Source organism: Megascapheus bottae, chromosome 29, assembly GCF_031878675.1.
Source record: "Megascapheus bottae isolate mThoBot1 chromosome 29, mThoBot2.hap1, whole genome shotgun sequence".
Taxonomy (NCBI): domain Eukaryota; kingdom Metazoa; phylum Chordata; class Mammalia; order Rodentia; family Geomyidae; genus Megascapheus; species Megascapheus bottae.
In genome coordinates, this window is record NC_143537.1 from 2,128,438 (window position 1) to 2,141,156 (window position 12,719).

The 12,719-nt window shown below is 45.9% G+C and overlaps 1 protein-coding gene across 1 annotated transcript in view; it reads right to left on the minus strand.

Moving 5' to 3' along the window:
* The window catches only part of Tenm2 (teneurin transmembrane protein 2), a 705,632-nt gene that overhangs the window by 507,378 nt on the left and 185,535 nt on the right, over window positions 1–12,719 (minus strand). The window contains 1 exon segment of the mRNA XM_090321035.1: window positions 8,897–9,175. Coding sequence (XP_090177161.1) covers window positions 8,897–9,175 — 279 coding nt within the window.

A 12,719-nucleotide genomic window follows, 5' to 3' on the forward strand; every position in this document is an offset into this window, starting at 1 on the left:
CAAGCCAGACGGCCATGAACCACAAGGAAGGCCTCTGAACTGCTTGCTGCAAGATAATGGATCCGCCAGACGTGGCAGGGGGAGCCTGGCTGCTTCGTCTTCATCTCCTGGGAAATAAAATGTCTAAAACAATAGTCCCGGCGTTCTGTCATACACCTGCAACTCCATAAAGATTTCAGACACACTTTCAATGTATACATTTCTGCACTTATGTGATCTGTCATAAGTGATGCACATTTAAGAAAATACGATCTATGCCATAAAACACACTTAAAATGGCAAGTTTAACAGATACATGTATTGATGGATGTACAGATGTGTACACACACACACACACACACACACACACACACACACGCACACACACTGAGAAATCTGCGTCTTTCTCCTGTATTCCAGTGATACCCACACCATGTCTGTGATGCCCAAACCGTATTTTGGAGGCTTGAGCTCATGCATTTTGAGAGTGGAAGGAGACACTGAAGACACACCTTCACTATGAAGTGAGTGGAGCTTCTGTTGAATTCCAGGTCGGGTAGGAGAGACCTGAATGAAGAGAAGGGGTTTGGAATGGGGTGAGGGGACATAAAGATCATCTCTCCTATGGCAGACAGAGCATCACACTCCCCGCCTGGCAGGCTGCCTTTCCTTGACACACTGAAACCGACTCAGAGATCCCTAGGGGCCAAAGCTGTTAGACTTCAGAGAACATGGGCTCTGCGTGTGGATTCTGACCCAGCTGGAACAGCGGCCCTGTGACTGGTGATTCAAGGGTTGAGAGAACAAGGTGCTAGAGAGGATGGCCAAGAAAGTGCAAGTTAGATGACGGTGCTCACACACCTCCTCTAAAACACACACACACACACACACACACACACACACACACGTCATTATCACACCCTCATCTATCACCATCTCCCTCAAACACGACCCAACCTCAAATGATTTGTTCTTCTTTTCATGTTGGTTGTAGGGCTTGAACCCTGGTCCTGGACACTGTCCCTGAGGTCTTCAGCTCAAGACTAGCCCTCTACCACTTGTAGCCACAGCGCCACTTCTGGTTTTTCTGGTGGTTCGGTGCACGTAAGAATCTCCTACATGGGCTGGCTTTGGACCACAATCCTCAGATCTCAGCCTCCCATGTAGCTAGGGTTGCAGGTGTGAGCTCCCAGAGCCCAGCTTAACTTAAATTTTTTGATGTCTGTCTTTCCCTTTCCCTGGTAGAACTTCCCCTGCCATGTCCACAAGACACAGGCATATCACTCGAAGAGACACATCCAGGTGTCTTTGTACCATTCTTAGCCAGGTATAGGCACATCCCCAGTCTTTCTAGAAGCACAGTGACAGCCAAAGAGTCTCCCTTTATGGTGATTACTATCTTTCCATCAATACTACGTAAAGCAAAACACAAGATTTGCGCATTTTAGGAAACATCTCTGTGTACCAAGGTACACGACTTTCTAAACGGTATGCTGGTGTTAACATCCAACATCCTCTCAGATTCGTGAACCCCTGGCAGCGTGCTTCTCACCTACAATATATGCCAAAGGAACAATTCCTGATCCTTCACCAGTACTGAGCTTTGGTGGGAATAAGTAGACACGCTTTCCTGCTTCACACAAGCAGAAATACCCCCGTGGCGTGGATCTAGTCCAGTCCCCAGAGAAGAAAGCTTCCCCGGGACAAACCATCTCCCAAGGAGGGCTGACAGAAACGCCAGCTCCCTCCCACCCACGGCCAGTCTCGCTGATGTCTCCCCCTCCACACCTCCGCCTGGCACCCCGCTAGCCACCAGAAGAGGGCCTGTGGCCTGGGGAAGGCCTCTGACTCCCTGGATCCTGACCCCTCCGTGGGACGCATCTTCACGCCCTTGTCTTCCTCCTTCAGGAAGTGGAGATCTTTGCAGGCGTCTACGTGTTATCCTCGCTTTGTCTCCACGCATGAGTGGAGGGCTGGGTGGGTCCCCAAGCCTGCCATTCCCCCCCCCCCAAGCAGCTCCAGTTTTATTTTAAACTGCATTTCCTGTCCCCATTGTCTGGAATCATCCAGGAATGTTCACATGTTCAATCAAAGATTCCCAACTTCTCATCGTTCAGTTCGCTGGGCTGCTCACTGTACAGGCAACCATTCCCTGATCCTCCAAATTAAATGGCGTCTCATTTGATTTAATCCTGTCAGGCGGGTTTCAGGATCTCGGCATGAGAACTTTCAACCCCCTCCATATGTGACTGAGACTTACAGAAAAGGAAGGAGTATTGCCTTAGCACCGTCCAGTCACAGGGCTCCCCACGTATCTCTCCCCTTTTGAGGGGATTTCTCATTTGCTCCGAGCTGGTACAGGGGTAAAAGTTGTCAACTGCAAGGTAGACGAGGACTGAGTCAGATCCCAAAGGTAGAGGGAGTCAGGAACATGGAAGGAAATTTAGCGTTCTGCCTCCATCTTCTACTCATAATGCATCTAACCCAGATTTGTTCAGAGACAGCCTGGACCAGGACAGCCAAACAACCTCACGTTTCCAGAACAGAGCCAAATGAAACGTTCTTATTCTGATTTACAATGGTAGTAAATTTAACAAAAAAATTAAATACTGGAGAACGCAAACCACTCTGTGAGAGAGAGGAACAGGAAGTGAGTTAGCTTATCCCAGCGGATGCACCTAAGCAAGAATGGAATCAGGGAGCTTGAGATGGAGGGCGGGGTACAATGTCTTCACACATACAACTGAACCCTCCTATGCAGCTGTTCTTCTGCACCTGCTAGCACCACCAATAATAGGAATCATGAAGATGGTGATGCTGGGGTGGTGGTAGGGATAATCAATTCTCCATACACTGGGTTCGGCCTAGGAAGTAGAGTTTGAATGTGCATGGTGACTGTCCTCTCTTAAACCACTCAGTCCTGTCTGTCATTCCTTCAGTTATTTCAAACTGAGCTAAGGGGAGGGGAGAGAGGTGGGGGAAGAAATGGAAAATTGTTGTGGGTAGTGCTTACAGTAGCATTAGACAATTGGGAGAATCACATCACAACTACACACACACACACACACACACACACACAGCTTCAATTTCTAGTTTACAGATCTATTCTTTAAAATGTCGCCCCTCTACGCGCGGTATTCCAGTTTCGGACTCGAAATCTCCTTCTGCCCCCCGTCTTCTCCTCACATGAGCTTCGGTTTGGTCTGACTTTCTATCCCAACTCCCCCTGACTCCTCGAGTCTGCTGGAAATTAGTACTCAGCTTGAATCCATTTTGTAGATGGCCTCGATACCGGATGCACGGCACACCTCTCCCATCTTTTATATAAATCGAATCTGATCCTTGACAAACAACAACCAAACGAAACCTTGACGGAGGTAATAGGCCCCGAAGAGTGAGTGTTTTCTGACGGAAGGGACTCCCGATCAGGAGGTGACAAACGCATGTGTCCGCTTACTCACTCACTGCGCCCACTGCACTGAAAGTTGAAGTACTGACTGATATCAGGAGCTCGGCGGCTTACAAAACTAAATGATTATTCACCAAACCCAATGTCTCCCCGAAGGCCTGGAGACAACATGTGCAATAATCAGGCCGCCTGGCCAGAAGTGAGACTTAGTGCTTCCATTTATTTACTGTATTTATGGAAGGAAGCCAGTGCTCGATCGCCCCCGGGGGGGGAATTAACAAACATGAAAGAAACCACCAAAGGAAAGAAAGAGATATAGAAAGAAAGAAAGAAAGAAAGAAAGAAAGAAAGAAAGAAAGGAAGGAAAAGAACATGCCACTGAAGTTTATAATCTGGAACGTGCAGTCCTGAAATGCAGTGGAACTCTCCATATTTTTCTGGTCTCTGTTAAAGCAATGTACGCCCCACAACCTGCACCAAAACAATACTGGTTTTGAAATTCTGCATTTACAACACATCCACCCTTTTGCTCCCTGCTCAGATTATTATGCCAGGTGGCTGGATGAGAGTCCTAAATTCGTGTCTTTCCTTGTACATTTGTATCAGCTGTGTTTTGGCATTGCAATCATCTTATGTTTCAGAGTCCCATTAATAGTCTGTTTTGTTTTTTAGGACAAAAAAAAATGAAGATGACTCAGTAGCCTCATCTATCAGTGTACTGGCTTGTCTGTAGAAAGAGTTCATTATTCCACTCAAAATAGACCAAGACTGAAGGCTTGTAACACTGGTTCTCTCACCCTTCAGGTTTTCAACTCATCATAACTCATTTCACAAAGCTTCCTTCTCTCTTCCTCTTAGAAACCTGTAGGGACAGACCGCTGGGGGGAAAAAAGCCACTATTTGAAATAACTATTGCCAAACTGAATTGGGAGTGTATCCATTTTCACAGATTTCTTTTTGTTTTGTTTTTAAAGCACCATACAATATTTTCCTAGGTTCCATGGAAAATTCTTTTGTCAGAAAATTTGACTGGAAAAGCCATTCTCCTGTATCCAACATCAAAAGCACAGTTGAATGTTACTCTGTGCTCTTTTTTTTCTCCTGTGACTATTTCTTTTACCATCTTATTCTTCATTTTTCTGCCGTGGTTAAGAGCAAAAATGAAATCGCTTGTTATTTCTGCAATAAATAGAATTTTGTGTGTGTGTGCCTCTGTGTGTGCATATGTGAATCTGTGTGTGTGTGTGTGTGTGTGTGTGTGTGTGTGTGTGTGTGTGTGTTCTGGGTACTTCATAATTCTTACAGATGAGAAAGTGAAGCAAAGAGAGTGGGTTATAAAATACAAAATAAACGTACATGAACGTAAGAGTAATAAAACAGGGTCGGAAACAGAATCCATAGTGGCTCCTCTGTACATTTACTTAAAGATTGCTTCAATGCTAAAGTTATTGGAGAGACAGTTTTTGAGGAGAAAGTAGGAAGACTTTGAAACCACACATCTTATAAAAAGGGGGGGGGAAGAATGTGCTTTTGTTGGTGGTAGCAATCTACATTTTCTACGGTGGTCAGGAAAGTCTTGCCCTCTTAATCTAAGTTAACAAGCAGAAAGGGTCTCAGCAGGTGGAGATTTGTTGGGAATTTCAGCCAGTGAGGCCATGGACAGATACACACCCCCCCACACACACACACTCCACTCAACATAGGCCCATCATGTGCAAGGGCCAGCTTTTCTGACCCACGCTTTTTTTTTTGAAATGCAATAGAATTAACCCTCCATTTGTATTTTCACACTCAAAATGCATTGTGAGAATTATAAATTGCCCACTTGACAACAGAGGGAAACGAATAGTGTTCGTACTTACTTCAGGTGGAAACAGAGAAGAGGAAGGAAGAATAAATATTTGAAAGCTGAATACCAGAGTAGATTTGGTTTTCTGCAATTTTGGGTCTTTTTCTATCCCTTGCCCAAGTTTATTTTCTTTGTCTTTTCCATTTACTTTCTTTTCTTTTCTTTTCTTCTTCTTCTTTATTTTTTTTTGGTCTAGATTTCCAATAAAATAATGCAAACTTGAATTACAATAGAAAAAAATCTCAAGGATATTTTTATGTCCTCATGAAAATAAAAAGCACATAATGGCATAAGGAATGCCCGGACCAGGTTTTTATTCTGTGTGCTTTTCCCTGTCTTTAAGGAGGCAATCCATCTGTTACTGCCCTGTATTGGTGACTGCCCCATTTCCCCCAGAACTCAGGTGATGCAAAAGGCCTGGAAGAGGGACATATTTTAAGTGGGACATTTATTACTGCAAAAAAAAAGAGTATGACTCTCCAGTCACGGGGAGAAGCCCCTTTTAGCGTGAATTTCACCAAGGGATAACTTGGCCTCACTTCTCAAATTCCATTGTCATTTCTTTGTCGGGCTAATCATCAGCTCCAAGACAGAGTGAAGAAGCTTGAAGGGCCCCCCTCCTTCTGAGGGATTTATTTATTGAAAGCATCCCAGCTCCAGCCAGCACCATGGTAAGAGAGCAGCCCCAGTGACCAAGAAGAGGACAGATGAACAAAATAGTGAGATTGTGATATGGAAAGCCTCCTGTGGGGCTAGGGGCAGGGAAATGTCCTGTCGTCCTGTCTTCTCAGCCTCCTCCACGCAGATCCAGAGTCATGGCTGAGTCAGGGCATTCGGCACCTGGCTTTCGAACCTTGGCTCCATCCTGCCTGCTGGAGAAAAAGATGCCAATTTCTGTGATCCGTCTTCACTTTCTAACTACACTTGGGAAGGAGAATCCCAGTTGGAATTTTGAAGCACTGGGAAAATTAACAAAGGGAGAAAGAAAAGAAATCTGTATGCTCCCAGATCCCACCAGACAAGAGAAAGAAGAACACAGAACCCCACAGGGGGAGAAAAAAATAAAGATTGCTTTTATGACCATGCATCCTTCAGAAAAGAAAAGAATCTAAAGGTGAACTGGAGAGCTTCTTTCCAGGGTGGAAGGCTGTGACTTCTCCTTCAGGAGAGCCGGCCCTGAAAGGTTATCGATTGGCTTGTGAACGGTCCAGCCTCCGCCAGGGAGAAAGCCTTTGCCGGGCACCAGTGTGGGAAATTAACGAGGGCTTCGTGAGGGCCCAGGCTGGCGTGGGACAGTGTAGGCAAGCGCCAATCTATATGATAATACATTCCCGCACTTCATAAAACCAGTGAGGTGAGGGCGCATCGATTTCTTTGCGAGCTAAGCAGAATTTGTCAGAAACGAAGCCAGACGTTCCTTCCCACCTCCCCCCCCCACCCCGCTCACGCCGCATGATCGAACATGCCAAAGGTATTGTCTTTTTGTTTCTGGTCAGAAAATACCAGGAGCTTAATGTATGGGGTAATTTACCTATGTGAAACCGTGACTAATTCCTCAAAGGGGGATAGGAAAGTGAGTCTACCTGCATGTTTCAAATCCCCCTAGCTTAATGGAAAGGGTGACATTAATTGAGATACATTGTACTCACCATCTGACTTGTGGAGCTAAAACCCCTTAGTAAAACTACTTAATAAAAACATTTTTCTAAAAAAAAAACCATAGTACTAATAAACTGACATACTGAGTTAAAAATAAACGTTTGTACAACTACTTAATTATGAGAGGAACTATCCCTCACCTGGATAGACTTTTGACCTCAATCCCCTCTCAGGCTAATCAGAGGATGCCCTCACATACGGAGTTGTACCGTATATTTCTCTTTATAAGTTCTCGTTATAATAGAATTAGCATTTACCAAAAAATTAACCAGGATTCTATACATGTCTTTCATTCCCGTCCATGTACTAAAATGTATCCAGAGAATCTCCAAGTGAAAACTCATCAGACAGGACACTTCCCATGATGTGGGAGAAACGAGATCATTATTCACCAGACACACAGTTTGCCAGAAAATTTCTTGGTCAACAACAGCTCTTGGTCAGCTCAAGGCAATTGTTTCTGCTCACTTCCTTTCCATGCCAACCTCCTCTCACGGGCCGCATTTGTAAGGGACAGGTATAAATTACTCAAGGATGGGATTCTATAAACACGTGGTGGGGGGAAGCCTTATATAGATGGTTTCCCACATAGACGCAGAAATGCCCGCATGAGAGATTTGCTAAAGTGCCTGATATGAAAGGAGCCACAAATTCTTAGATGACAAATGCTGCTTATGTGTCAGGGAATCCAAAAATGCTTCCGACAGTGGTGGGGGTTGTGTGCATGGCGGACATGGATTAGCCAGTGGAGCCACAAGTAACACGTTTCCTGATTAAAGATGGATTTAAAGGTCCTAGAGAGACATCTCTGCGACTCTTTGACTTTCCCAGGGAAGGTATTCCCAACACAGTTGTGCAATGAACTACTACCTAGCTCGTGCTTCTGTGCGGACCACAAACTGCCTGCCTGGAGATTTCTTCAATGGAAGAAGATAGGAAAGTTGCTTTAGTGGAAGCAGCTAGTATTTTAGACAAACAACTGATCTATTTGTAAACACGTTAATGATGATTCTTCGGAGAAAACAGGCAAACTATTCACACCAAACTGCACGATTTGGGATGCTTTCTTCCTAAATCAGCTGTACCCAATGCAATTTATCTTTTCCAAGAAAAAAAAAAGAAAGAAAGAAAAGAAAAGAAATGTATTTAACTAAACAGGGTCCTGAGTGGCTAGGAAATCCACGCGAAAGAACCTTCTCTCTTTAATGACGTGCTCAGACTCCCCTACACTTTTCTGCTTCATGATTAGAAGCATTTAATTTCCACCGTTTCATGAGAACTCACCCGCAAAGCTGGAGGATAAACAGGGTTGCACTGACTGGGGACGGACGTCGTGTGAAGCAACTGGTCTGCTCTAGAACCCAGGGAAAGTAAGCACGGCACCAAAGCCTTTTTGTGGAGAGAAGTGAGTTTCCCCCGAGCCTGCCACACATGTGACCTCTAACAGGGATGTGAGGCTTGGCTGCCTGAAAATGGAAGTCTAAGATAATATATGCTTCAAAAGAGATCTACACACACACGCAATAATAATAATAATAATAATAATAATAATAATAATAATAATAATAATAATAAATAGTAACCCAGGTGGCTATTTACTGGGTAGGGAAATCAATACCAAGAACTGGAAACTTGTGGCGAGGGGACCTTTTTTAATAGAGCTGTAGGTGGTAGTTTACCAAGCTGCCTCTTAGGCTGTGCAATTCGCTTGCATGGAAGAATCCACTGCACCACGTGGCTCTGCTCACAGCGGGATTTTCACACTCGCTTCTCAATTACCATGTGCTGGAGGGGTGCTGGCCTACCTCCACCACCCCCTCACCCCCAGAACTGAACCCAGGCCAGGCCAGGTCAGCTCACCAGAAAACGGCTGGCTGGATCAGACCTCCTCGCGTGAACACAACCCACACCCCAAGCAGTCGTCAGCCGTCCCTCCACCCTGCCCCAGCGCGGCGTGCGACACCCGGACCACAGGAAGGAATGGAAGAAGCCAGGCCTACCGTTCTCCTCCTCCGACTTATTCTCATTGTCGGAGTCAGTCAGAGTCAGGGCGGAGTTCTCCCGACTCGACAGGCCGGAGCTGCGTCGGGATTTGAGCCCTCTCCCCCACAGTCGGATGGCGTGCTCAGGAGACATGGCGCCCTCGGCGTCGGAGTCGGCGTCTGAGCCTGTGCTCAGGGAGAAGCCTTGGTGGAGAAGGCCCAGGTCAGCGGCGCAGTAGGCACTCCGGTGTGGGGAGGGCTCGCACACGCCCAGCTCGGCCAGGGTGAAGTTACTCCCTGCAGTGACAGCAACAGAGAGAAGGGGGGAAGGGCGTGAAACGGGGTCCACAGGCCAGAGGCATGCTCACACACGCGTGCACACAGCGTCGTCTCACTCAGCCAAACGCCAGGCTATCCCACTGGCCGTGGTACAGGAGCCTTCCGGGGCCGGGGGTCCAGAGAGAACATGTATTCAGGGTGGACAAGAGACTTGAGGATTTAGTTCTGAGAATATTTTTCTTTCTTTTAGGCAGCTGCAAATAAAACACGGCCTACCATGTGAATAGCTAAATAAATGTATTTACCAAGCATTTATGTTGGTAATTTTTAAAGAAAAACAATTGAAAAGAAGCTGGGCATGTTGGCTCACGCCTGCTATCCTACCTACTCAGGAGGCTGAGATCTGAGGATCGAGGTTCAAAGCCAGCCCGGGCACTAAAGACCGTGAGACTCTTATCTCCTATGAACCACTAGAAAAGGGGAAGTAGGGCTGTGGCTCAAGGGGTAGGGTGGTAGCCTTGAGCTGAAGAGCTCAGGGACAGCGCCCAAGCCCACAGTCCAAGCCCCTTGTCTGACTAAAAAAATAAACAAAAGAATCTCTCCCAGGACCAGGAGCATGACCTAATGGTATTGTGCTTGCCTAGCACACCTGAAGCCCTGGGTTTGATTCCGCAGTACCACATACATAGAAAAAGCTGGAGTGCTAGCCTCAAGCACCAAAGCTCAGGAACAGTGGTCTAGGCCCTGAGTTCAAGCCCTATGATCAATAGAAAAAATAAATAAACAAAAGCATGTGTCATTGCTGACGCAGTGTACATGCCTTGGCAGCTTCAGCTGTGAAAATGGAGGTCTGGGAGTAAAGGGTGTGCAGAGGCAGATCTGGGGTTGATGGTGGCAACGAGGGGAGGTGCTCGCTGGCTTCCGGAGCCCTCCAGGTGGCTAATACAGGGCTTTCTCATGCCAGGAGGCGGCTGAGGTTTGCTGGACGCGGAGGGCCAGAGCTTCAGCTGAATTCCTGGCCGCTCAATCTGGCTTCTGCATGGCATAGCCAGGTAAATTTTTAACTTGCCATTTTTCTTGTACTCCTTCCGCTGTGAACAGCCCGTGGGTCTTACTTGACTGTGCATCTGGAAGGGGACCCATTAGGAGCTGTAACGGTCCCAATGGAGTGACACCCATTCATGTGAGAACTAGCCGAAGCCCTAAGGCTAACCAGCATGGAGACAGGACATTTCTGCTCCATGACGGTTCAGGCTACTCTCGGCCTGTGGATTGGCACTGATGGCTGAGGAGTCGCTGGTCTGGGACCCATCGCTCCTGGTTGTCAGCCTGGGCAGGGAGCATCCATTTTTATTTTCGCATATGTTCATAATTACTGAACTGCATACTTGAGTCTGCAAGACGAAAGCCTCTGCATTCATCCATCATTCCAAGACTTTTCTCTCTGGCGCTGCTTTCCTGAAGCAACTAGAAAACCTTGTGAGCTGTTGTCGCTCTCTCATCTGCTCAGTGGTTGAAGTGCACCGCTCCGTTTCCCCTTAACACATTCAAAAGTAACCCAATAAGGAAATAAAACAGAACAAAACAGCCCGCGCTAAGTATGGCTTCTTCTTCCTCCACTTACAACCATCTTTGGCTGTACAATCCCATTTTAACATAGGGTGGATAAGTAAGAAAGTAACTTTTCTCCTATGTTTTCTTCATCTTATTGACTAGCCTGAGGTTTAATGGCTCTCTGAGGTTTAAAAGAATTTTTTTTTTAAAAAAGAAAGAATTTTGAGCCGAAGATGTCTGCTGTTCAGCAAGAGCATCTCTCGGTTTATTTGATCTGAATGCTTGTGGTAAGAGGAGATAATAGAAGTCTGGGGCCATGAGAAGCCATGACATACACATGGCTTTCTTTCCTTAGTAACCAAATTTATTCTGATCAGAACTTCTAACGAGGGTTTTTATGTGACAACACATAAAATGCCTTGAGATCACCATGGATCAAGAAAAACTTTACATACATTTTACAGAAACCACAGATGTTAGCAAAAGCAAAAAGAAAATGCACTTGCAGGCGTTCAGCTTCCAGCCCGTAGCTTTCTCCTCACAAAATAAGCAGTGCCATGAAGAAAATTGCCCATGTGAGACAGAATGCACAAAGAGAGGGAAAATGAGTAAGTTCATACGGGCTCACAGAACGGGAGATTTCTTTACCTCCCCAAGCAAAATTGTTCTCTCAGAAAATTATCTTGTAGATTCAGCTCCATCTTGGAAGAAGAACTTTCTCCCCCACTCCCCCGCCCAGGGCCACAGTTCTGTGCTTGGAATCTTTCTGTTTTCTGAGCACAGTAAACGTCATTTGGATCACCCTGGAAAAGGTTCTGAACGAAGCCTCATGGATTTGTGGCTGAACTTGGAGGTTGATGAGCCATTCGGACAATGACATGAGAAGAGCAAACCTTGACTGGTCATTTATTAAACCATTCAACAAATATGTATCGTTCTGAGAGCTGTGCTAGGCTTTGGGATGTGTCAGTGAGTGAGCATTAGAGAAATAAAGTCTCATCGAGAAAGTGATTAGCCACGGGGACACAGGAATGAAATGCCATCTGTGCAGTCATCAATGGGATATATATGAAAAGGACAAAGCAAGGAAAGTCCACCTGGAGTCTAACCTTTGTGTCCAGTGGGCATGGGGTGAAGGTTTGTTCCAGGGGGAGCAATTATGCCTCCTGTTTACTCAGATAACCCCAGATTTTCCAGATACTCTTTTGAATGTACGGATGTCAAATGAAATCATGTTTTCAGGTAGGCTGACGTGGAATACACTTTTGCCCAGAACATAAAAGAACCACAAGGAGTTTCTTTTTAATACGAGGTCCATTTATTGTGTTGCACTTACTTTGCTCATTGATGGAAGACTGATTTTGCTCTAATGCATCTTGTATAATTATGTCTTTATGAACCTCCATGGCAGCTTTGAATGGAAGAAAGAGACCAGTCATTCTGTGATTCTCTAAGCTAAGCTGTCTAGCGGAAAGCAGTCAATACTTCTTTCAACATCTCATAGAAACATCAAAAGGAGGTCCAACATTTCGGATTCAAATCTGTACGACACCTTTGCCTCCTATCTGCCTCCTCCTCCTCCTCTCACAGGGCTGCATGCAGGGACCCCACTGTCATTTATTTCATGTATACCCATCATCACCATCTCCAGTCACTGGCCCCGTGGCTCCGTAGCATGACAGAATGACAGAGTCCATCCATTGACACATAAACGATCTCACAAGACCTGTGGTGCCTACATCAGGGAATTTTAGTCAACTTGAAGGTGCTGGGAACAAGGGTCATATGTTGATGATCAGAATTGGGGGGACAGTTTTGAAAAATAACTCCTCTGGTAAGACTGGATCTGAAAGACAGCTTGTCTTTGGTCGTCACCTCTGTATATAGCCAGTACAGCTCCACAGCTTGGCTGAGGAGAAATTTAACGGAAATAGGAAGTGGCGTCCTGGGACCCACTGATGCTAACTGGACATTCCCGTCCCGGGAGAGCCCTGTCCATTCATTGTGA